The sequence below is a fragment of the Dermacentor variabilis genome, chromosome 10 (genome assembly GCF_050947875.1).
Source record: "Dermacentor variabilis isolate Ectoservices chromosome 10, ASM5094787v1, whole genome shotgun sequence".
Classification (NCBI taxonomy): Eukaryota; Metazoa; Arthropoda; class Arachnida; order Ixodida; family Ixodidae; genus Dermacentor; species Dermacentor variabilis.
This window is the reverse complement of record NC_134577.1, coordinates 12894074-12919941: the sequence shown is the minus strand read 5'-3', so window position 1 is coordinate 12919941 and position 25868 is coordinate 12894074. Positions and strand designations below refer to the sequence as shown.

Here is a 25868-nt window from a genome sequence, read left to right as displayed (position 1 = left end):
AAGCAGAGCGAAGGATGAAAGCGCGAACGCGTAGCGCAGCGGGAGATGAAAAGTGTAGAGAGCGCGAGAAGGAAAGCGGAGGAGGAGGGTACGGCGAAAGCGTGAGAAAGACGAAGTGCCGCTCTGCAGCGACGATGGTTACGACATGGCGTCAGAGTAGCGCGCGTCGCACTATGTGGTGGGTGCCGCAGCCGGATTTAATGGATCAGCCTTATCCACACACCGTCTGTTCACCGATGGCATGCGGCGAGTGCGTCCAACGATACTATACATGAACACAAAGCGCTGCATCAGTCAGCGGAGGTCTGTTTGTGGCGGTTGTTGTGCATCTCGCCCACGCGTCACCCACACTTTGTCGCTCGCGATCTCCCGATTATCGATGCAGTCGCGCCACACGAACCAGAATGTCCGCGTCAGCCAATATATCGCAAAATGAAAACACATACAGAGCTAGCTGCGCTCAAATTCCGCATTAGGGAGCATCATAATCGCCGTTGAATTCTTTTTCATCCACTATCAGTTCCATTAATTTATAGTTTTTTTTATTCAATTAATAAGTACGAGTAATGTCACCTATGCTGTCCTTGGCGTCTGTTCTCCAATTCTTATGATAGGAGTAATAAAAAATCGAACCCCTCGGTTTCCTTTCTTCTCTGTTGAAATTAAATACTTGTGCTTGTGATCTTGTAGAGCATATAGCTGAAGTTATTTACGTTTGAAAGGTAGTGAAGAATTTCTCTTTACAATATATATATATATATATATATATATATATATATATATATATATATATATATATATATATATATATATATATACTTCGTTAGTTCGTCGTTCGGAAAGTGCGTTTGCTTTTTGTGCTCAGTCAACATTACCTTGCTTCCATATGTCCCATTTTTGCTCCTCGATACCAAATGTGCTGAAAAATGATCACAAGCTCGTCGTAGTCGCATAAAATAAAGCTGAAATGCCTGCAACTTATAGAATATAGAATAGTCTATTGTTCGCCAGTGAGTTACATAGCAAAATAGAAGAAAGAAGAAAAGAAAATGGGGGCCGGTGCATTTACCATGCATTGTAAACCACGTTATTAGTTTCGCTCTGTTGATGTCATGTACTCAGCCACTCTTTCAGTCCTCCTGTTTCTGCAGTACATTTAATTCGTCCCATGAGATTAATGAACTCTGTCGCATTCGACAAGGGCACGCAAGTTCATATATGTGTTGTGTGGGCGCACCTCATCAACCTGTTTCATGCGAGTCACGGATACTAACGTTTAAATATCCCGCGCTTTTAGCCAACAAAATTAGCGTACTTTATTTTCACGTACCTGACGTAATTTTGTGAGCCAATAAGCGTTGTCAATATCGCGCCGCTATTGGTTGGGAAATGTCCGATTCCGACCAATACTTCCGTACGCACTTCTGTCAGAGCAATGGTCGGAGTTTCTTCCGCCCCTTCCATTTGATACGGGACCCGTACAGTCAAACTTTTTGTGCCTTGCTGTTTTGCTCCTCAATATTGACGGAGTGGAGACTCCAGGGCGATGGCCTTTCAGCACCAGCCCGGCACAGCTATGCAGTGCTTGAGTGTACGTTTGCTCGAATATTTTCTACCCGTTTCGTCAATCAGGCGCAAAAGCCGTTCTCCAAATGCTTGCGGGAGCTGTCAGTACTCTCGGAGTGAGGCTAAAAACTTCGTGCCTGTGCGCTGCATGCTCAATGTTTTGGTTTTGGCAATTGATAAAGAAACGCCTTGTGGTCTGGCCGCGATTTACGCGAAGACTTTTCTCAGCTTTGTGCGCGTGATCACTTCATCGCAGTTCTTGGAAACCACTTCTGCTTTTGCAGATCCCTATAAAGCTTGCAAAGGAGGTTGGCATCGACTCCGAAGGCAGGGAAGTGATGAAATGCGGATTCAAGATTGGAGGTGGCATCGATCAGGACTTCACACGTAGTCCGCAAGGATATACCGATAACGTATGCACGCCTAGCACATGTGCCGACAGAGCTGTCAATTTGCACTTTTTTCCACTGCAGGGCATCTACGTAACCGAGGTTTACGAGAGCAGCCCTGCAGCCAAGTGCGGCCTCAAAGTGCACGACAAGATCCTGCAGGTGCGGCAGTATAACTTACGATCTCAGAGTAAAAATTGCTGAAGGGTTGTAGCATCGCATATCCAGCGTTTCTGATTGCGCGTAGAGACGCCGAAACCCCGGAAATGTAAACCTATCTAAGTGCTCTGTGTCGAAGATTTTCGCTGTGCGTTTTGACGAGTTTAGAATCACTTCCTGCACACGCGCAGAAGGAATTGCGATGCTCATTACATTTTCTCTCTAAATATACTTCAGTTGGTCTTGTATTATTTATCGCAATGTGGCACGGTGGACGTCATCAAGCTCATGCATGCTTCAAAATTATCGATCCCGCTTCCCAGGTGAACGGCTACGACTTTACTATGGTGACGCACAAGAAGGCTGTCGAGTACATCAAGAAACACCCTGTGCTCAACATGCTGATCGCGAGGAAGGGAGTGACTCATTCCTGAAGAATTTTCTGCGACAACTGTTGAGCACTCCCAAATCCTGACATTCTGAGTTCTGAAAAAGTACTCTCTCCAGTTTCTTAGCTGATACATCACATTTTCATTGCTTGTCATTTTCTCAGTGTTCATTTTATGTTCTCGTGAGCATCGTGATACTGTACTTCATTTTAGGCTAGTAGTGTACTGTTGGTCACACCAGTGTCTACGTCTTGGCCACTCCTTGACATTTTACTTTACTTTTGGCACTTCACCTGTTTTAGTTTAATCAACTGACATAGTGTTTAATAGTGCAGCTGATACTATTTGTAGGACTTTGGCCTACTTTCAGGGATCATGTTTGCACAAGGAGGCAGAATTAAACCGTTGTTGTGCTCCATTACATTATACAAGTAATTGTGGGTGCACTGCATTTGGCACCTTGCATGGTGCTGTCCCCTCAAGTGCACCTGGTTACTTAAATATATGCTAATGCTTCCCACCTCTTTTTTTTTTTTGCAGTTCTATTGTACACATTTCAAGGCTGCACTTCTGCAGATCTCGACAAAACAAAGTACATAAGTCTTGCCATCAGTCTAGATGCAGTGTCAAGACGTTTTGTAATAAGTCTTATAGTACCTTTTCTTCACTTTGCTTGCTTTCTGCCTTGACCTGTAAAATCAAACCATGACAAGCGCAGGCTGCAGTGGCTACGACTTGATTCCTGGCTGCCGCATTCCAATGGAGGTGAAAAGAAGCGTTTATGTAACATGTTTTGGGCATTCATGAAAGGATGTCAGGAGGTCAAAATCAATCTAGAGTGCTCCACAACATCTCAAATAGCCCCTCTGTTTTAAGATAAATCCTATCAATAAAACCATAATTGTAGTGCGAGATTCCATGACATACACTTTGCAGCGTAATGCAAATTCCAGCAGCCAAGGGTACATGATATAACCAGCTACCCATGTGCCCAACATAGTTACTAAAGTTTGGGAAGTCGTTGTTCTACAAGCCACCCATACTTCCAGATGAAATGTATAATAGCCCCATTGTTGTGAAAAAAAATGTATTGCAGTACTGCCACTTGTTATCAAGACTTCACAATGGGCAATGCACATGCTTGCTCTTAGTACAGTTGATGTCAAAACTGCTATTCTCATAGAACATTTGTTCATAGCCTTCGCAATCTTTCAACGATGGAACAGCTTCACACAGCTACCTCTTAATGGTTCAGATGAGAAAGTAAGAGTGGTACTTGGAAGTTGGAAGTCTTGATCAAGCTCAGACAAAATTATTAAATCTAGCTGTTGAGCTTCAAGGAAGTTATGCAGCTGCATCCATGTGGCTGCATACTGATTCATGTTGATCATTTTTTTCCTATGCTGCCACTGACATGTTAGGGATGGTATCCTCGGACAATCACTTTCAGGGCTACTTAGACTTCCAAGATTTTGTGCGACTAGCACCCGACATATTGGCCCCTGCAGGTGACGGTGCCCCCGGCGCTTTACTAGGACAACCTGTTTGGCTCTGTGCCACAAATGGTGTCATTTGTAGACACCATTAGTCTACTGCTATTCATGCCAGTGAAAGTATCCCCAAAAGCAATCGTCTGAGAATACTGCCCCATGACGCAGAACGAGATGTGCTGGTTGTTTCCATGCGCAATGCTGCAGCACCTTCGCTGCATTTCAGTTTTATGTGCTGTAGAAGGAAAAAAGTGGAAGTGCTGTTCTGGCTGTCTGCATTTTCTCCAGCGACTGCCTTTATGACAGCCCTCGGTCGTCAAGGTATCTAATGCACTGCCCATATGACCGCCGATTTATCTACCATATACAGGCATTATAAAGAAGTACTGCACTTTGTACAGTTGTTGTATGAAAATGGTAATTACAGTTGGGTTAGTTTCCAGTTAAGAACATCCTGTGTATGAAATATTCCACATGTGTGTTTGAAAGCAAATGAGCTTCAATACCATAATTACTGTTGTGGGACAATGTGTACTTGAATGTGAAACTTTCTAAAACTGTTAAAACGTACCTTATAGCAGCATAGCAAGCGCCCAAATGCAATTCTTGTTGCCTTGGTGTATGTTTAAGTAGGCATGGTTGAAAGGGTAGCTTTATGTCAACACTGCTTTTAATAGGTGACAAGGTGCTCACCTGTTGCTTATCGGTGTGTTGGCATTAGCTGCAACTTTGTTGTGTTGTGTGTTACATGTAGAGCCACCAAAGTTTTAATATATAGACATATATTATACAAAGATTGCATATTGTATACATTATATAGCCCTGTTAGTCAGTCTGTGTTGGTTGCTGTGCTGTATTGTGAAAATACTTAGGGTTTTTATTATTATTATCGTTTGTTTTTGGACATTATGAGCAACATTTGCACTATGAGTGCATATTTACATTCCAGTTATATTAGACTACCAGAATTACGGTGGTAACTAAACTTCATGCCCCTAGCTTTTTGTATTTTTCCATCATTTTTTGATTCGCTGTGGAAACTGCTCTCCATCTTATGTGATCACTTTCCAACTTCTTTTCCAGCACATTCTTATAGATGCCTCTGACAAATTACTGTTTTTGAAGGAAATAAAACTTGGTTGTTTGACTGAGGTTATTGTATGAAAAATTGTTGGATCTATAGTTACCTGTTCAGAACTTAGGCTATCTATACAGTCATAACAAAAGCCTCTATGATGAACCAATAATGGAAAACAACAGCTACACACCATCCCACGAATTCATGTCTGCCTATTCCTAGACTTGAGCGCTTGTGCAAAGCCTCTTGTTTGGGGCATGTGCTAGAACAGGTGGAAAAGAAAACACATGCAAGTGAAGTGGCATGGTAGATGGACCTCTTTAATTATGGCATTTACCTGCATGCGACCCCCTGCTACCTCACTTGGCAAAGGTGAGTACACCTCAATGGACACCATGATATCAAACGATGTCTGTCTGAGTAGTAAAATTTAAATGAATTCATGTGGCATTTCCTGCACAGCAGCACAGCAGGTCACATGAAAACATCAGGCAACTGTGGCAGCATAATCTTTCAGGAAGCACCTTGGTCAAGCAGATGCAAACGTTCAGAGCCTCCAGCGGTACCAATGACACCCATGTGGCAGAAACTCGCACCAAGGAATGTTTATGCACTGTAATAGCGAGGTAAAGGTAGCAGTGTAGGTTTAGGTGCAACCACATGGATGGCTTCAAGTGCACCAGTGAGTCCATCAAACCAGCTGTTCTTTCAAGGAAATTCACTGGACCAGCACACTGGCCTAGCAGTGCTTGAATAAAATACACTGGCTCTCATTCTAAGTGAGTCTTCAATGTATCATCACATAAACTCAAAAGTCATCTCAACACCCAAGCAATTAGGCAGAGTGCCTTATATTATTGCGAGAATGCCTTTTACAAAAAAATCTTAAAACACCATAGCTGTTGCCGGTACGACATGTTCATATGAACTGTGGATAATTGTGTAGCTTTTAAAACAATTACAGATTTACTCAAATATGAAGGTGTGTTCTGTACCATTTTAGGTCATTATGCAAGAAATCGGCTTCTCTACATGCTTTTTAAACAACCTATCCTCTTATGCAGTAGCAACTCTTGCAACAGAAAGTATGCTTTACTTCACGTGGAGGTTGTACAAATTTTTTCTAAGTCATTTGACCAAAGAGCTGTTACAATGTGGCCATCATCTGCACAGACATTAACCTGGTGCTACCTGCAGTAGTTGCACTATTACAAGTCAATAAATATATAGGGTGTATTTTTGAAGACTGAGCACAGCGCGCGTAGCAATTTTGCTGAGAATTTGTAAAGTCAGGCTGACATTGCCGCCGAGACTAAAAAAAGTTCATTAACTTATTAATGGAACCTCGGGGGCATGTTTACATAGCAAATTTGGAAACAGTCGAATTTTTTTAAATCCTGAAAGTTGCACCTAATTCAAAATGTTAATATAAAATTCATAAGCTCAGTGTAAACAATATCGAAACTGAGCATGCTACTGAGGCATTCCCGCTACTATGTCATAAACACCCGATGACAAAGTGCATGAAGTATGAATCATGGCACATCATGGCAGATGCTTGCCAGATGAATTGGCAAGCACGAGCTAACTGCTTGGCCTTCAAGTTTCGTCATACATTTCGTCATAGGGCTGCCTTCCCAAATCTCCTAGTGCACGCAGATTTAAAATTGCCTGGATTGAGCATAGAAATTCAATTATAATAATCTCAACTTGGGCAAGAATTTTGGCAGTAAAGAAAAAAAAATAGCTGTGCCTTAAAATGTGACTGCCTCCAAATTAGCTCTACAAACTGCCTCCAAGGTTTAAATAAAATAATAATGATCTTTTGTTAGCATTCAAAATTTAAATTAAGATCAAAAATCGTATGCCTCGCCTTAAAACTCCTTTGTAAGAACACTGTGTGCCATGCTCAGTCTTGCCATAAAAAATCTTGCATAGTACAAAAAACACTATTAATTGGCCAGTCGCTACACCAGGCCATAATGTTAAGCATCAAACTCAGCTGACGCATCACCGTGGTAACTCTGCATAACTATTCATTTCTTGCCTTTTCAGCTTCTCTGCTGTGTCGGACGTTGCATTTGGCTAAGACTTCCACTCTAGTGCCCATATTCCTCTACATGGATAACTTCAAAGCTCTTCATTGTATGATGAATCTTTTGTCTTGCTGAAGCACACGACACGGTTGATTTCACATCCATGATCAAATCCTTGTTCTATACAGTAGTCTCCAGTGAGCCACAGTTAAAATGCTCAACAATAGTTGCTAGAAGTGGCGACCTTGTCTGCTGTTCAGAGATTAACATTCTTCACTCGCACCAACAACCATACAAGCACCTGTCAAGAGCTTGTATGGTTAATGTACACAAAAGCGTCACAGTCACTAGCTAGTACCAGGTATTACATTCTGGTGCACTGGAGAATTGAAGGACACAAGTTGGGTGGCCACAGCTGCTGCAATGCTTCGTACAATTGTTGGCGAGAACTTTTTCAAGGCAAGGCTTAGGAGAACAGTCTTTGAGGACTTGATTGTCATTGCTATGAGCTTGGCAGTCGCATCTACCTCTGCCTGAAAGAACAAGAACGGCACTGGTAACATGCACACAGCAAGAGAGCAAAAGCAAAAAACAAGAAAACTCGCGGTGACCAAGACAGAAATTAACTCTGTGGGTCATTTTTTTCCCAAAATGCAACCCTTCAGAGTCAAATCTTTATTGCACATTGAAAATCCTCAGACTGGCCAATTTTGAAAAAAATTAGCGCTATTTTTTTACAGTGACCATAAAGTGACAAGTATTTTCTGTAGGTAAACATGCATTGTTTATTCATGAACACAGATGGCCTTGCATAAGTACTTAGAATAAATATAAGCAGATACATTGAAATAGGTATTGGCGGCGAGGAGTTACGGAGTCGCCATCTATCAGAAGCACCTCGCTGGCGTAGTATGAGAGATCACGCGGCGCACTCCTCATAGGTTTTGCTGTTAGCGCTCACTGAAAACACCATGCGGGAGCTCTCCCGGACATTTCTGTAAGTACTTTCGAAACGAGAGAAGTTTTTTACTGTCTAAATAATAATCTTGGGCAAACTAAAAGCACATAATCATTTACAGACGCTATCTCTTTACCGAACACTTACAGTGAACGCCACTGTGCGCGGTCGCCACGATGGAGTCTCCCGATCCAGCTTCTTGCGCGAAAGGTAGGCAAACGCTGAGAGCAAACTAAGTGAAATATGTTCTTATAGTGTTTGTATAACTAAATGGGGCGTAATACAATGAAGCCTCAATGCAGCGATCGCACAGTTTCGCCGCGACTGACTGCGCGTCTGCATGTTTGCCCGCGCACTGTTTCGCTTTCGCCGCATGCGCGTTTTCGCACCATGCCATGAGCTTTAGGCCACAGAATATGAGCATTTGACAGTATACAAGCAACCATTGTTGCATGGGCGCTATCATAGTTGTTAAAAAATAATTTCATTGTAAAGACTTAGACGCCTACGGGGACTGTGATGTGCAGTTGCGACGATTCAATCTTTCTTTTTCTAAATTCTTGGACGTTTCAATATTATTTCTCGAGTTGCAAAGCACTATATGTTTATCGGTGTTCTCAGCGTGCGATTTCCCGCTGCTTCTTTTTTTGTAATCCAGTGCATTAATCCATAACAAGATCATGACCATATGCCATGCTTCTTTATTTAATGTGCCTCTTACCGCTCCCTTTCCACTCCAGTAAACTTGCCGGTATCTATAGCATCGACAAGTTCATAGACCAAACCGTCATGACATTAGTCGGGCAGCGGACTCGGGCGAGCGTCTCATTGCGCGTTTTTCGAACATCGCAGACCCGGCGCCATAGCAGAAATCTTCCTCGCGTCAGTGCTTGCTGCATACCCGAGTTGTAGCCAATGACTGTTTGGCGGTTTTATGTTTCGCGAGCCAAGCTTCACGCAGCTTCTTGTCCTGCGGCTACATATGAATAAGGGTGACACCAGGCTCCGTTGCGTACGTTCGGCACTGCGGCACCGAGCAGTAGCCTACCATGTAGCGCGCCTTCAAAGGCAGCCACTATGTATTGTAGTGCTTTCAATCGTTGTAAAGGAGACACTCGAAGCGGGAAAATCTCGCCACTAAATGAGGACCGCAACGTACGAGGGAACTTAAGCTCTCCTTTTCAGCTCACTTCGGCGCTCCCGAAGCAGCCGATGCGGCCGCTATGTCCACGTGATCCCTAATAGCACGTCACGCCGACAGTGGCGCCAGCTTTTCCAGTGGTGGAGCTCGAGGCCAATAGTCCGATTAGGTGCTTGGGAAGTAGTCTGCATCGAAGAAATCTCCGCTTGACTAAATTGCAGTAGAACTGGCGCCCACGCCCACAGTGTAATTGAATTGTGTATGTGAATGCATGCAAGACAACTCAATGGTTGTGCCCCTGTCAGATAAACCAAATGTGTCAGAAACTTGCAGTTAACCATTATCCCATCACCAATGAGGGGCTAACAGTTTTCTGGAGGATCAGGAAAACGAAATGCAGGCATGGCAGCAACGTTCGTATATACTAGCACCCATCTGTGAACAGATGTAATTGCTCCCCTTTGAGAAATTAGAAAACAGATAGACATCAATTTTTACGAACACAACGAATGGACACAACCTGCAAGAGAAAACCACAAATAATTAAAGCGCAGCTGCGTGTGCGCAGATGCTGAAACGCCGGCATAATGAAACCATAGAATGAAAACAAAATTCCTTCTATCCACACAGGGTGACAGTACTTGCTGAGCAACAAAGAGCTGAAAAAGTGATGTGTTTTTCAAACATACAGATAGCACCGTAGACATACGGCATCATCCATTTGGGACTTGTTCAAGGCACTGTATATTTATGTCTTTGACCCTCAAAGGATTCAAACACATATTTTGTTGTTTTTGGCATGCTTAAAGGATCTGTGAAATTATTTTTGTCGTACCCTAACTTAAAGAGTACCTCTCATGGAATGCTATCTCACAAGAATTTTACATCAGCGCACTCACGCATTTGTACCATGTGTCCCAAATCGGCGTATGTGGCATGTTAGACTATGATGTGTGATGTGATGACATCACATCACACATCATGATGCAATCTTTTAAGACTATCTTTAGAAAAATTGACAGGCTAAACAAAATGTTTACTTCCTGCAGTCACTGGATTTTAACTTTTCTTTTTTGACACAGATTTCATTGAAATTGGTGCAGTGGTAGCAGGGAAAAACGATTTCTACATTTCCATAAATTTGGATAGGAGCTGCCAAGCTAAAGCTTCCTCTCAGATGTTTACATCATTGGAAAGACAACAGCTGGCTGCAGGAATGCATGTTTAGGACTAGTAAATAAGCCGGACAGAAAGACAGGTAAGAAACCGTTCTTTAAAGACTATTTTACTTCTTGAAACACTGAATCTTGTAAAAATTAAGCGAAAGGTAACAAAGCATGGAATGTGGCACTGTTATGTTAGCGGGCGCAGTTACGTTGTGAAAGAGGTGAAAACATCAACACATTATAGAAAAGGAAACAGTGGTTCAGTGCCTGATGCTTAGGATTAGTCAAACAAGTGAGAGAAGCAGCAATTAAATCTAACAATATCAGATAGTATTCACAACTCAAGAAACGCAAGCAATAATCTGAATCACTGCTCATTTGCTGCTTGATAGTGCTAACCACATCTACCTTCAAGGGCAGCGGTCATAGGAATTGGATGCCTACTGAGAAACTGTTCTCTCCACTACAGACTGGTGCTGTCGAGCAAGTGGTTCCTGCAGTGCAGCATTCTACCGTGCGCAGCTAAACATGCCTGCACATGCCACCCTGCTGCGCTTTCTCCTGTGGCCAACTGCACCTGCGCTACGTGACTACCGGAACATTGTCATCGCCTTCGCTATGGTTGCATTGTGCGGCTTTTAGCATTCTGTTGCTTGCCTGGGCTGCATTTCTGCCCTAAGACACCATTACGCTTGCACTTGCTGCGTCGGAGGGTATATAAGGTAGCGACCAACGTACCTAGACATTTTTTGGGCAGTGGCTGCAGGAATTGGACGCCTACTATGAATCTGTTCTCTCCGCTACAGGTTGGTTTACATACTTGCATACTACATATTATTTTCATCCATGTTGCGTGCTCGCCTGTGGCTGTTGTTCATAAGTGTTGCCTTGTGCTTTTGCTTGCTGAGCAGTCTGTCTACTAATACTGAACTTGCCAAGAAAATTCAGCACCTTGAGTTCCTGCTTCATGCTAAACTGGATGACCTTGTTGATGATCTTGTGTGTAAAATTTCCAAAAAGCTAGAAGATCAGGGTCTTCGTAATCTTGGTTCACTTGTTGACAGTGTGCGTTTCACGAGTGACCAATATGATTCAGTACACTCATCTGTCGAATTGGTCAATTCAAATAAAATGATGAGAACCAAAAACGAACAGCTATCCAAGAGGATTGCAGATAAGTAGCAATACAGTAGGCTGAATAACATCAAAATGAAAGGTGTCCCTTGTACACAAGGGGAGGATTGCACACTTATTTTGAAAACCATTGAAGGAGTAAATGAATGCCCTGTTTCATCGACTGACATTGACGCGATTCAGCGTGCGGAGCAGCGTGCGTTGAGAGCATTCTGTCACAGTGCCAAACGTGATTGGTATTCCGGTAACCACAAGCAATTTGGGCATTTCGACGAATGGGTGGAGGCATAAACTCAAGCTGATGAAGGAACTTTAGAATAGATGTACGTAAGCGGATTGATCGGTCTGCACGGTCCAGCCACCTGTTAAAGCGGAGCTTAATCAGCCAAAGAAAGAGCTAATATTGCACTAACCTAGTGCAAAACATTTTGAACATTTACAAAAACAATGTGTTAACAATTACGCTCCTGCGGAAAATTTACGCCAGCAGCAAAGAAGAATACACAATTGACCAAAGTTATTCAATGGTGTTCAAACAACCTAATTTTGAACCTACTTAAAACTCAGTTCACGATTTTTAAAATGCTTCAAAAAGTTTTCCGTTATCTACCATAAGTATCTATAAACCATCATTTAATCCCAGCAGTTTATTGTAACTTTCCTTGGCTTCCATTGCTTATGTTGAACAAAAACTGCTTTTGGTATAAGAGCTCTCATTAAATCTTGCCCATTTCTTTCTGGTCATGCCTTATTGTCTTTATACTTTGCCTTCATACATAGTCGCATCACATATGGCATTACTTCGTGGGGAAATACATATAACTGTCACCTTTCATCCATACAGCACATTCAGAACCAGGCCATTCACATTATTACTAACTGTTCTTTTTACTCTAATACTCCTCTGCATTTTCAGGCTAACTTCATTCTGCCTATATCTGGCTCGTTTAAATTTCATTTACTTACCACTCTATTCAAATTAACAAACAGCTCGAATTTCAATTAAGAGACTCCAGGTTTCTCACAAATAACAATAGCACTAGGTTTGCCCATAATCACAACGTTCTATTACCTAAATGCAGCACGAACAATGGCAAAATGACATCCTCCTTCTTGGCAATCAGATTGTGGAATCACTTACCCTGTGCCCTTAAATAATCAACATCTTTGCATGCTTTCAAATATGAACTTAAAAATTTCATTTTGTATAACTAGTTGTCGTGATTAAATTACTTTGTATATAAAGTGCGTACTTCATTTGTTAAATAGGTTTAAACAATTTTGATTGATAATGCACAAAATTTTTTATTTTACATGTATGACGCCTTGCATAAGAATCGAATTTATTCCTTTCCACAACTTCGTTCACTTTTCATTTACTTGTAGATTGCATAATTTTACACTGCTGTACCGATTACCATTTTGTACTAATATTCTTGTTAACCGAGGGTCCTGCTGCAGACGTTTGACTTCGGGACCCTTGCCTGTATACTACTAACAACCAACTATGTATCTTGAATGAACAATAAACTGAAACTGAAATGATATGATCTGTTCACTTAGTTATTTCTACACTTTCTACATCAAAAGAAGAGTACGGATGAAAAAATAACCAATGTCTCGCATGGTCATGGAATGCATATAAAGTCAACATTCCTACAGATCACACATTTGACTGGTCATTTTCATGCATTTATGTGCACATTTAAGCTCATTTAACAAATCAACTAAGATGTTTGCAGACAACAGGCACACTGTAGCAAAAACCATGTAACAACTTTGTTTCATGAAACTGTCATAGCACTCGAAAACGACCAGTTGAAAGTGCCATAAAGTTTACTGCTTCCAAGTGCTGCTGAGCGTCTCTCACATTAACAATTGACAAACAGGTTCCTTTGAGCAAATACAAGTCAATAAGGAAACTTCAATGCATACCGGTATTTCATATTGCAATACATGCACAGATTAATTCCCCAGTTTAAGGATTGCCGAAATGTAAACACATGAGTACTACTGCATCTATACACAAAAGTGCCGTAATTTGGGAATGTCAAGCTCAAATAATGTGAAGCGCCCTTTTGACAATATACGTCCTTGCTGGCTATCCACTGCAAAAAGAAAAATTGGTAACAGCACTTTGCGTAGCTGCTGCATGTTAACTAACACAAGATTTAAAAGAAACATGCTATTCACATTGTGAGACAATGACCCTAGGTGAAATTTTAGTCACTGAATAAGCACTGCTGTCGACCACTACTACCACAAAACTTCAGTTGGCGAAGTGGATAAGCATCGCACAGGGCTTTCCAGCCATGTTCAAATATCTCTAGAGAACTGCAAGTTATGGCAGCAAGAAAACTTCTGGTAAGCGCAGGTATGTACAGTGGGCATTGCGAGATATATATATACAGAAGTCTACTGTGTACTGTAATTATGCCTATGCGAGAACCCCTCCTCGTATGGGCTTTTATCACCTCTATACTGTTGTTAACATTTGCCACACTCTTTCTTACTTCTGCATTCCTCCGTGCAGCCTCACAAAGTTTCCATAAACCTGAGCTATTTGGAAGAAACCCCTTATTCCACTTCTTTGTGGAGTGGAATAAGGGAATAATAAGCCTGCATTATAACACAAATGCTACCTGGTAAAATAAAACCTTCAACAGCCTGTCTACAGGGTATGTTTCACAATTCACTGCCAAGAAAAATAAACTAACAGTAGAAATAGTTCTGCTGACTGCCCAATGTACAGTGAACACAAAGTTACAACATTTTAATGATATGACATTTATTAACCTTTATTACCTATTTATTAAATTTTATTAACAATGGTGCCTCACTCCTTGTTGATGGCTATACCACCTGAGGGTTGATTGGTAGCTTCATGGTCTTGTTGAATGCAGGGTTTTAGAAAACTGGTATTTCCTGGGCCAATGTTTATATATTGAAGGCACAGAGCAATATATTATGTCACACCATTGCAGACCATTATGATCAAGCCTTTTATGCTCAAGTATGGTTGACAAGAACTAAAGTACATTGCTCATAGGTTACCTCGTCCTTTCCGAACAGCACTTTCGTGGTGTACACAAGCTTCTGGGGGTTGTCGCAGTTTGCGGCGTCTTTTGTTATGAGCACCTGGAAAATGAACCATACAAGGAAATAACTGTTTTATTTATTGATTTCTGTAGCCTTTTAAGAGGCATGATAAAGACATACAGGAGTCTTAAATACATGTGTGAGACATTGTGACACCACAACTGCAAAGGTACAGTCATAGAGAAAAAATACTAGCACAAATGGCCAGTCACTGATATCAAAATATTACAACATATATCGAACTATATTTCATGAGGGAGAGAGAAAAACGAGAGTAAGAATGCTGGTCTGTTCCTGATGCTCATTTGTAGAGCCATCCATCAAACACTTGCAGTTCACCTGCCAGGTATCCAGGTAATTTTTGCCTCCTTCTGACAAAACCTGCATATGTGTGATGCAGGCAAGCCAACAGCGCTGGGCAATGCATTGTTATGAGGCTAGAAAAAGTGGACTAAGCTGAACCAATACGTGAACAATAAAGAAATCGGAGTGCATTGAGCCTGAACGAAACCTCCAGTTTGACATCCTGGTTAGATTATCAGCAAACACTGCTGAGTTATGAGCATGACCAAAGATAGCGGTCGGTGACCAAAACATGATACTTGGACAGTATGGCGGTCAGCGATTCTTGCACCACCAGTGAGCATTGGGTGATTGCCGAGGGGGCCCAATTGCTTCTCAGTGCATCAAAACGACTTGTTTTCGTGTGACACAAAAGTGCATCAACTCAATGTCCCCAGCGTCCAACAGTGGCACAAAAAAGTGTCTGCCATGCTGTCGGGGTATCACGTTTCAATCACTGAGCACTGTACATGCGAGCCTGAGCAGAAGAGTGTGCAAGTGAGCGCATGGCAATGCATGTTTGTAGAAGCGAGTGTGAACATGACTTTGAAGTGAGCTCCTATCTTGCTCTGTATGAGTGATCCTTTTATTGTACTGGTAATTCACTTGAGTTATAAACCTGCGAGTTTGAAACAAGCGAATAAGTGGGGGATTTCATAAGATTTAATAAAGTCTGACCCCATGATTCTGTTAGCATGAGCGTGCCCTTAAATAGGCGAGTTCGAAAGAGCCCAAGTCAGTGTAAGTGCATGAGCTTGCTCGAGTAATTTTGGTGAACCTGATCACAAGCGAGTTCAGCTCAGAAGAATTTTGGCGAGTACGAGTCTGAATGAGCTCTGCTGAGTAGAATATTGGCAAGCTTGAATACACGTGAGACGGGCTGAGTGAAATACTAGTGAGTCTAAGTGAGTCTGGCTAAGTAGAAGTTGGCGAGTCCCAGTGATCCCAAAGCAAAAAGTGTAAGGGTATGCGGAATCTTCCAAGTCACCATCACCACCATTATCAACGACGGAGAGTGGCACAGGACAGGGGTTAATCCCCTTTTCCCCCTTCTCGCCCCGAAGGAAAACTGCCGGACCAGTTTTCAATAAAGTTATTCTCTCTACTGTAATAGAGTCTGAATGAGTTTCATTTATTTTGCTGACCGATGCTCAAGTGAGGTTAAAAAGATCGCAAAAAGCAAGGCCTTGCAAAACAAAGCAGAAAGCTCATCACTGATTTGATGGTGGCACTAAAGCTTGGCAGGGATGAACTGCACCTATAGAAACAGCATGGGCATCACTTTGTGTGGCGACTAGTCCCAGAACGCCAAGAACAAGAACATAGTAAGGTCGTCATGGCATGGCACAGGTAACACATGGTTGTTGATAACTTCATCCACATGAACTTTAATAATAATTTAAAAAAAAAAAGGTTGCTCGAAAAGATTTGTGGGACAGTGCTCTTTGGTAACTAACGTATTCCACATTCTTAGTGGTGCTGCAGGACAACCTGAATTATTCCCTAGGTCACGATGAATTTAGCAAATCTCCAAGGGAGCTGAGGCTTACTAAGCACATAATTCTAGAGGTGTTTGAATGTTTCAGCCTGCACGAGATCTGGTGAGGCAGTCGCGATTTACTTGTTGAAATGCTTAAAAACAAACGCACACTCAGATGAAGACAGGAGAGGTTTCTGCACGAGTATGCAGAATCCTCAAAAGCCCAAACTGACGCCGAACCTACGAACACACAACATAGCTTGAGCGGACACTGCTAAGGAGAAAGCAACACTAGTGCAGGCACGCAGTGTTCACTTCTACATACCACTGTTGCTGCGACAGCCTCGTCTATATTCAAACAACGCGTTTTCGCTCGCACGAGCTTCCCCTCAAGAGGAAGAACAAAATACTTACGAGGGTTCCGAGTTTCTTGTATTGGGAAATCACGACAAACAGTTTGTCCGTAAACTCCATGATGGATATGTCGGTATCACAACCTTCAATGCTGACGGACGCCTGAAAAACAGACATATCTAAGCACAGAAGAATGTAATGTGTGACCAGTACGTGAATAAACTGTGTATACTTTTTGTACTTACGACGATGCTCGGTATGAAACCGCTGGGGATTGAACGAAAGACAAGGCTACTGTCAGAGTCGACGCTTTCCGCTTTCGCGGCGTCCATTGTTTTGCCGCGGTGAAGTTTGAAAGCAGAACTAAATGCGATACTACAAAAGAAAGTGAACGCTAATCGTACAGACACTTGCCACAGAACACCTAAACTTGCTTCGAAACAATGAAAACAACGGCAATGTGCTTTTACTTTAGGACTCGGCTTGGCTGCTTGGCTGTCTTCGAACGCGAGAAGTTCGCTCGGTCGACGGAACGCAAGTGGTACTATGGTGTTCTAGTTCACTATAGCGGTACGTTTACCTAAACGTCACGTCCGGTATCTCGCATCCTTGCATAGAGTTACTATACTAACTAACTCTATGCATCCTTGATCCTTCTTTTGCGTCTATGATGTCACATCCGTCTTTGGTTCTGGCGGCAGAATGGCAAGTTCAAACAAGTGCTTGGAGATGTGGATCGTTTACGTTTTGAGCTTGTGGCTTGCGTAGAGTGTAAGATATCGTAAGGACTTCACTTTTCCGTTCGATGTGCATCTTTTATGCGAACCTAAGCTTTCCGCTTACCAGGTTTCTCGGGAGCTTACAGCTTACTTCTGGTGCATCGCACGGACCGCCACACCGGCCAGCCAGTGCCGAGAATTCAAACAACTGTTTATTTTAGGCTCCTTCAGATTTATTAAGAGCCTTTTTGAGCATCACTTACATTACCTGGTTACTATGCTGCTACATGGCAGAATTTGTAAATGGCAGATGACCCAAGTGTGGGATGTACGCGCGCTTGTTATGCCTAAATAAGAGTATTCATCTTTTATTTCCTGCCGTCCGGAGGTAGTGGATGAAGTCGCCAAACATCGTTCGTTTTACAGCCAAAGTAATATCGCTGTGATGTCAGCAGTCATTCACTGATCTCTTTCTCCGCAGCGTAACGCTCGAGTGTTCCGTGCAGGTGTGACGGGGGTTGTGTGGGCGGTCGGTATGTGTGATTTTCCAGAAGAAAAAAAAAAAAAAGCTTCATTACACAGTGCATGGCCAGGCTGCGTGGTCGTCCGTCGTACTAGAGCGATTCAAGAAACGATACAAGGATAGACAAACATGTTACTGCCAAATAAATTTTAAGGTGGGTCCATATTTAATAGTGGTGATTTAATCATAAAGGACGAAAGACTGATGTTCTCTTTATGTGCTTGCTTCAAAGTGGGATAAATCGAAACTTGACCAACCAATTTTACTAGTGTTATGAAGTTTTGTGAGAAAGTGTGTTGTGTATTGCTTTGGAACTAGTGACTTAGCGTGACATGTGGCATTGTCGGCCATCGCACGCGTACTTTCGCTGCTGGAAGTGATGTCCATGTTATGCTCAACAATGTTTGCTTTGGGAACCCTCTGAGCACTTACACACTGATATTACATCACTTGTGAATTCTGGTCCTAATGTAAGCATTAAATGGCTTTAGCACTCATTTTGGTGATAACTTTAGAGATTAATTCTGCTGTGTACATTGTTGACTGAAAAGAGAAGCTGGGTCTGGTAAGTTTTACATCTTGACACTAATAACATGTCGTACGACGAGCTTACACAAAAAAACTGTGCAGGTCCCATCATGTGCGTTCGTTGTCCTTGCCTTGAGTCCTTAACATCACTGTCATATCTTTTCCATCTTGTCAAAATGTTACGTCTATGGTAATTGATGTCTCAACATTGTAGCACATATGCCTTTCTGCTACCATCGGTGAGAAACATGGGCCAGGGTTCCTGAACAAGAACAAAAATTAATTTGGCTTGTTTGCCATTAGGTGCATACGCAATATCTGCTAGAGAATCTTCCCCGAAGCCCAGTGTGCAGCGCACTTTGACAGCCTTATCGTGGAGTGTCATTCAGTCAAGTGCACAGCTGTGGCTGAAATGGATGTAGCACTTTGGCATGGTGCAAGCATGGTGGTTGGTGTACCAAATAAGGATTGTCCGATCAAAAAGATCAAATTATGGGGTTTTACGTGCCAAAACCACTTTCTGATTATGAGGCACGCCGTAGTGGAGGACTCCGGAAATTTCGACCACCTGGGGTTCTTCAACGTGCACCTAAATCTAAGTACACGGGTGTTTTCGTATTTCGCCCCCATCGAAATGTACTTCACCATGCGCACCAGTCACGGTGTGTTGTACCATAGCCCTATATTCTTTGGTGCAAAAGCGTGCTGCTTCACAACAGTTACCGATTGTGGCATGGTGCAAGCGAGGTGCCACTGCGTTGCAGGGAACCTCTGCGCCTGCTGGTTGGGTGGCGTTGCTGAGATGTACAGCATCATGCAAATTACACTTGCAATGCGATGTTTCCAGATGCAGTGGCCGTGGATGTGCTCCCCAACCTCTTTGACAATGTTTCAACATGCAGCCAGAAAAGTGTCCAGCACATTGAAATTTGTTGTGGGCACTATTAAATTAAAACCTCGTTAATATGTTGTTGGCAGGGGACGTGGCTCAGGTATGCACAAAGCGTTGTACTAATTAACCGACAATGGCAGATCAGCGTCTATAGACCTACCGGAATCCGGCGTCCCGCGTCGGACATCGCTTCGACAGAAAGAATTCTGAACCGCGCTTACCGAACCACTCAGGCCCTCCATGTGGCGCAAGGAAATTACTGAACTAATTAAATTTCTCAAGGTAAAATACGTAGAAAAATCGTGAAGTACGACTTACACATAAGCTACAGACATGATAGCGTCCCATTGTAATTTGAATGTACGAGAAAACGTAACTAACACCAGCCCCTTTTAACGCGATTGCGTTTTTCAGCTGAAGTTTGAGGTCTGTCTTACAGGAGCGGCGCGGCCCCCTCGGTTCCTTGCACACCATCAAAAAAACCACAAAGCTCGCCTTCGTGCATAGCGTTCGCCACCAGCGTTTCCGGTGAACGTATGACGGTTCATAATTAAGCTGCAGTTGCCAAGAAGCATGAGAAGCACACGGGGATCTTTGAATGCTATCGCGTTCCCCTCTTAAAGGCGAAGCTCAAGCGCACTCCAAGTTTTTTTTATGCATAAATGAAGTTGTCAAATACACAAGCTTCTTTCATGTTCTACGTGAGAGATTTCTACACTGGCAAACAATAACTAACTTTGGACATGAAGAACCATGACGCCATATGAATATTCGCAATGAGAAAATATCAGGAGCACGGCTTAGAATGTTTATAACATTTGCACCGAAGCTTAAAATCATTTTCTTTTCCCAAAATATAATTACCCTATGTTTTGCATGTAAACAAACAATTTGTAGGGACATCCAAATGCGTTTCGAGAGTAAAAATTACTGCAGGCTAAGATTTTACAGCAAAAGTATGACCATAGGTGACCTGCAAATGAATGCATGGTATCTTTGTATATATAGAAGGGGGAAAATCGAAATGTCACAACAGCAAATATTCAGGTGAGTTTGTAAACAAAACAAGTGTATCAAAAACTTCACTGCCCGATCCGCCAGGGTAGCTTCGGCATCACTAGGTAACAAGAGCAATGTGGACCAACCAGGTAACAGAAAGACGGCACTGCTTTCAACAATCGTTATTTGTCAGAGTTGGTGTAAGCACGCAATGTCACACATCTTTAGATCGCACAGGCATCCAGCGTGAATTGGCCAATAGTCCAGGATATTCAAGGTGCCTACACGACCATCGAGGTGTGTTATAATACTTGTTCTTACCCTGACTGTTTTGTGTTGCACGCTGCAACAACACAAGTACTCCCACCATCTACTAGCGAAAGCAGCCAAGGCAATCACGCGAACCATGCCTTCATAACGAGTTAACCAAAAACGCGACCAAGAAAACATTGTATAACTCTAGCACGTTAAAATTACAGGTGAAGACGGTTTCCACATGAACCAGATTGCTAAACCGGCCAAACCTACTAAATGCGGCAGCGACTAAGGCTACACAAAACGATCGCACGACACGAGACGAAAACACATTTACAATATTTGCCATCCTCGCGCCACGTAGAGTCACTGGCCAGTGACTCTAGCGCCACGCAGAGTCAAGCGCCGCCTTTTTTGTTTTTTTATCCAAAGGAAGCCAAGCCAAATCAGCACTTTTTGGCTATTTGGGTGACTGCAGAGAGGGCATTACAGCAACCCGGTGCGCGAAACGCCGGCCGTAAAATTGTAATGACGTAATAGGTGGTGTCCAAAACCGATGTCTATGAGGCGTTTTCGGCCCCCAAATCGCTCCCGCCGCAAGCAACCAGCAGAAGCATAGTCTTGAAGATCTGCACTTTAAATCCAGAGGACGCCATTCTATGGGGCGTGGATTCGAACACCACCTATCTTGGCTCTTGCAACCCTACCCTACTAACGCTTGCGAAGTACTGAAGCATGGGCCTTGAGATCGGCTTCCGTTACTTCAAAGCCCGATCGATGGAACGCACGAATCATGATTTACTACATTGGGCTGGCGCGTGCAGCCTGCAAAAGCATGGCCTTTGAGACCTGTATTTGTTACCTGGAGGGAGGCCTTTGTTGGGACGTGAATTTGGATGCCACCTTTGTGTATCAGATGTCCAGGCGAGTGGCAAAACTTGCCGATGTCCTGCAGCCGCGCAACAAGTGGCCACATTTCTGTGTAATGACTTCAAGACAAATACACTTGAGAAACGAAGAAGCCTTGACAGCTGGGCGAGTTGGTACGGGTTCATCTTTTGTAACAAACTGCGCGGCAGGACAGGACACAGCAAGAATTGAGACAGGCGAGTGCTGACTAGGAACTGATTTATTGAAAGCACGTAATCCACCTTAGTGTCCAGCCTGGGTGACATGTCACTATCAATGTTAATGTAGCAAGAAAAACCGGTAGATAAAATCCTTAGGGAAAAAGAAAGAGTCTGCACGTGGAAGGCCGCGTGAGTCGGCGGTAGCACGTGGAGCGTACTCTGTCAGATAATAGATGGATGGCTGATGCGCATGCGTGTGCCGAAGGGCTCAGGAACCGCTACACATATCAGTCTGTGCTATCCTTTAAATTGAAATTTCAGAGTAGACAACGTAAAGCGTGACCGTTTTTTATGGGCGCCACCATATTGCAACGCAGTGTCGACATGCTGGCTTGGGCGAGCGCTCCGTTTTTCATGGCAGGTATACGGTCGGCGGTAGTTTCTGGCGTTTGTTTTCGCGCTTGTGCGGTCTATTTAGTATGACGTGGCGTCTTCTACGTGGAAAACAGTTCTTTGAGACGTACTGAAGTGGTTTAAGTCGGTATGGCCGGACTTTCTGCTGGCGTTGAGGCGAATGGATCACGCAGCGCGATGTGTGCGCGCATGTTCGAGCCTGCAATCAGCCTCTGAGATCAATTGTGTATTTCTGAAAGTTCCAGTCACTAATGTGACCTTATTTCAGTATTATCCTCTATTTCTAAGCTGCGGTTTTGGTTAGAATAACAACATACCTTACAGTGCGAACTATACTTGTCCAGCAAAGCGACCCTTTACCAACCGCGCGAGCATCCTAAGCACTGGTAGGTGCTGGATTACAGATATCTGTTCTATATAGCGCATGGTCCAAGCATGTGGCATCAACGTCTATAGATATATAAACGTTGTGCGGTGTGACTATGCGAGGTCGTACTGCGGCGTTAGCCCGTTTCCTCTTTTTCGAGAAGGCGGATAATAACCATTTTTTTTTTCGGCTCTGCTCGTTCGGTTCTCTACGACGCACTCACACGTCTTATGAAAAATTTGTAGTCAAAAATAGCCATCGCATTATTTTTATGCGATCCATCTAGGGTATTGTGGCTTTAAAGGGCAAAAAGGCAATGCCGAAGCACATATAGCTTATATATGTGTCATGCTGGTTCACCAACCGCAGTGATCGCTGTGTTGAGCAGCACCATCGGCCTCATGCAGGAAGCTAGCGTAGACATATAGTGATTTCATGCCTACTAGGCTTGAAATGCGTGAGAACGATGCCGGTGTATCACAAATATTTCTTAGCGCCTACCGCTTAGATGTTTCGTGGTTGCCTTAGGTTGGCCATACACGAGCATGCCCTCTTATGTTTTAGTCCCTACGCCAAGCGATCAGATAGTGAGCAGATTTACCATTTCATGCTGGTAATACAGAGACGCCGGTTCTCTTCGTTGAATTAAAACCGAAATACACAAAATCGTTCACAACATATACACACACCGTGGCTGATAATACGCGTCGCGTGTTAGCGCCCCCATGAGATATTTCCGCGTACTGTAGTTACTGATGCACCGAAAGGCTTCCATGACAACCTTATATGAACGGACATAGCCTAAGTTTCACAAGATACGACCTACAACATCTCAAAATCGTTGCGCAGCACGCGACAGCAATATTTTGAAGCAGCGCCGCGCCGGATCGCACAAGCCAGAGGAGGAATGGCTCGCCGCGCGCCCTTTGCTCCTCGCCCGATGAAACATAGGGGAACCAGCGCTGGATAGGCGGCGCGTCGAAAAGAGTGCGTTGCACGCCGCCCTGGCGACGAAAGGCGGCATATTCAAGCCTCTCGACCAGACGACACGTCCGCGGCCGTTTCATAGTTTGCACATATGGTTCGCATGTTTCCGTTTTCGCGCCGCTTCAAGTGGACAGTTTTCGTAAAGAAGCTAGCGCCATCAAGTGAAGAAAGGACGAAAGAAGCTTTTTAGGCTTTATATATTTTTCACAGTGTGTCGCGGCGAGCACGTGCATTTATTTAACGGTTGCGCCATGTGCCGTTCCCATGCTTGTGGCAGCCTGCCTCGCAAATCTAGTAGCTACGGCGCCGGTCTTGCTGTGCCATGGTTTCGAAAGTATTAGTTGGCCTGAAGACATTGCATACTTATCTGGCTAGACATAAGAAATTCTGATGTTACTTGGCCACAGCAGTCAATGGAGAAGAAAGCTTTATCGCATCAGCTGACTCGGGCAAGCAAAGGTTTGAGTGCCCCGCTGCTTGATCCGTAACAACCGTGGCTACATTTAGCACTAATTACATAACTTTACCGGATGCATCTCAGCGCCGAGTCCTCATCCGCATGCGCATTTTTAAAAACACATAGGCGGCTTAGTCGCGCGTGCGCCGGCAGTTTGCGCACACAACTCGTATTACAAGGCAGCTTCCCTGCCACATAATTCTTGGCAATAAATGGAAACTATTTACCTTTCGCATCGTTCGCTTGGCGTGGTGGCATTGGAAGGAGCGTGGCGGTGGTATTGCGAAGGAAAAATGGTTGGTACACATGCCGGATGGTGCGTGCTATTGCTCATTTTGTTTCCGACGAAATGCCGACTGCAGATTCTGCTGTTTGGCACTGGCTGTCACGGCTGACCGTCTTCACTATCGAATAAACCAAGCACACACGCGAAATTCGATTTAGAAACCAGCCCGACACCGCTTTTTGACAGGGCGACAAGACGGGAACTTACTCCGCTCGCCTGACTGCTTGGATGCAACGCCGCCTCCGTTCTTGTTCGTAGGGTTTAGATGGAAAAACACAGAAGGATACATCCTCCCTCATTCCGATGTGGCTGGGACACTTGTATACGCAACAGTACCATCAGGGTCCTTTTCTTTTCCTTCGACTTTCAGCGCACGCAGCGCCGCTACCAGCAGCAATTTTCGTCCGCGGGAGCGGCTGCATTGCGCACGTTCTGACCGCCAGGGTGCGCTGCAGGCGTCGTGAAAACTCCAGCGCTGGTTCCCCGCGCCGGTAATCTTGGTTCCGGGCCCTCTCCCTTTTCTCTCCTCCGCGAAAGGCAACGAGCGCCTCTCATGTCGAACGCCTGCAACTTAGATCACGTGCTGCGGCCTCCGAGATCAACATAGCATCTGTTACGGTCTCGGAAGCCCGCTATAAACAGACGCCCGCGCATATAACGCGCCGGCGGATACATTCAGCCGCCTCTGCCACATCCGCCGGAAGTTGAAAAGGCAACGAGCGCCGCCTCACGGAATTTATGCTGAACTAACTTCAACTGCGGGAACCGCCGCTACAATGGGAAAGCGAGCAACGCGGCGGGCATCTAGTAAAGGAGGCATTGGAGAAAGTCGTTTTCAGTCGTTTTCATAGAGGAAACTCTATGGTCGTGTTCACCACACCGCATGGATGGATAAATGGATGAATGAAGCTCAACCCTTTGAATCTGGCGGCGGCGGCGCGCGCCACCTAGCCTTGAATGGTACTATATGCATGCATACCTATGTATTTACTCCTTCACTTTTGCGTTGATATTATCCACCAATCAGATCGTTTAGTTATTTCTACCTGTTCAAAATCTATTTTACTTTTATTGTCCTTAAAGCCCAAAGCTTTGAATAGTTCCCCGTTACATTCAACTGCAGGGTGAAGTTGTTTACAAGCAAGTATCAAGTGTTCAGCCGTTCCCTCATCCTCTCCACACGCCCCGCACAAGTCTATCTCCTGGTATCTGGCTCGGTACGTTTTAGTCCGCAGTACACCTGTCCTGGCCTCAAACAACAATGAGCTTCCCTTAGACTTATCGTAAATATTTTCTTTGGCTATACGTCCTGTATGTCTCTAATGCTGATTTGGTTTGCATCTCTGTTTTCCACATCACCCTTTCTGTCTCCTTAACCTTTTTCTTGACGGATGATTCCTTACCTGTCCGCCCACTGCTGCCCAATTATTTCCTTGACAATTTTCTAGTTCGCTTCCTCCACCTTGAGTCAACATTCCTCATGTATAAGTAACTGAAAACCTTCCTAGCCCATCGCATTTCCCCCATTTTTCTCAATCGCTCATCAAATGATATCTTGCTACTAGCCTCTCTGTCCTCGAAAGAAGACCA

General features: G+C 43.8%; 2 protein-coding genes across 4 annotated transcripts; one reads left to right on the top strand and one right to left on the bottom strand.

Annotated features, from left to right (window-relative positions):
• Positions 1-1406: 1406 nt before the first annotated feature.
• LOC142559921 (tax1-binding protein 3 homolog) lies at positions 1407-5145 on the top strand. 2 transcript variants are annotated; one of them, XR_012823261.1, is made up of 5 exons: positions 1407-1591; positions 1851-1979; positions 2040-2117; positions 2438-2608; positions 5077-5145. XR_012823261.1 is itself a non-coding variant. In XM_075671616.1 (4 exons), exons 1-4 carry the CDS (start codon positions 1547-1549, stop codon positions 2546-2548), a joined length of 363 nt encoding a protein of 120 aa, XP_075527731.1. In that variant the 5' UTR covers positions 1408-1546; the 3' UTR covers positions 2549-5145. The 2 variants fall into 2 exon arrangements, 1 of the variants encoding a protein (XP_075527731.1); XM_075671616.1 differs by having other exon boundaries at positions 1408-1591; positions 2438-5145.
• A 225-nt stretch (positions 5146-5370) lies between these two features.
• On the bottom strand, positions 5371-17319 carry LOC142559920 (proteasome assembly chaperone 3-like). Of its 2 annotated transcripts, none has more exons than XM_075671615.1 (4): positions 17027-17319; positions 16842-16960; positions 14561-14644; positions 5371-7640 (listed from the first exon to the last, which is right to left on the bottom strand). In XM_075671615.1, the coding sequence occupies exons 2-4, from the start codon at positions 16956-16958 to the stop codon at positions 7455-7457; spliced, it is 387 nt and encodes a 128-aa protein (XP_075527730.1). In that variant the 5' UTR covers positions 16959-16960; positions 17027-17319; the 3' UTR covers positions 5371-7454. The 2 variants fall into 2 exon arrangements, with proteins under 2 accessions (XP_075527730.1, XP_075527729.1); XM_075671614.1 differs by having other exon boundaries at positions 16842-16943; positions 17027-17317.
• Between the last annotated feature and the right edge of the window lie 8549 nt (positions 17320-25868).

What these genes read in the sequence shown, in the direction of transcription:
- LOC142559920 (XM_075671614.1), bottom strand. Translation starts at nt 17,113, where the DNA reads ATGGACGCCGCGAAAGCGGAAAGCGTCGACTCTGACAGTAGCCTTGTC. An exon ending in GTTTCATACCGAGCATCGTC is followed by an intron (nt 16,944 to 17,026) that starts GTAAGTACAAAA and finishes TCTGTTTTTCAG; the next exon opens with GCGTCCGTCAGCATTGAAGG. An exon ending in TGCTGTTCGGAAAGGACGAG is followed by an intron (nt 7,641 to 14,560) that starts GTAACCTATGAG and finishes TTGTTCTTTCAG; the next exon opens with GCAGAGGTAGATGCGACTGC.
- LOC142559921 (XM_075671616.1), top strand. Translation starts at nt 1,547, where the DNA reads ATGGCCTTTCAGCACCAGCCCGGCACAGCTATGCAGTGCTTGAGT. An exon ending in CAGCTATGCAGTGCTTGAGT is followed by an intron (nt 1,592 to 1,850) that starts GTACGTTTGCTC and finishes CTGCTTTTGCAG; the next exon opens with ATCCCTATAAAGCTTGCAAA. An exon ending in TGCACGACAAGATCCTGCAG is followed by an intron (nt 2,118 to 2,437) that starts GTGCGGCAGTAT and finishes CCCGCTTCCCAG; the next exon opens with GTGAACGGCTACGACTTTAC.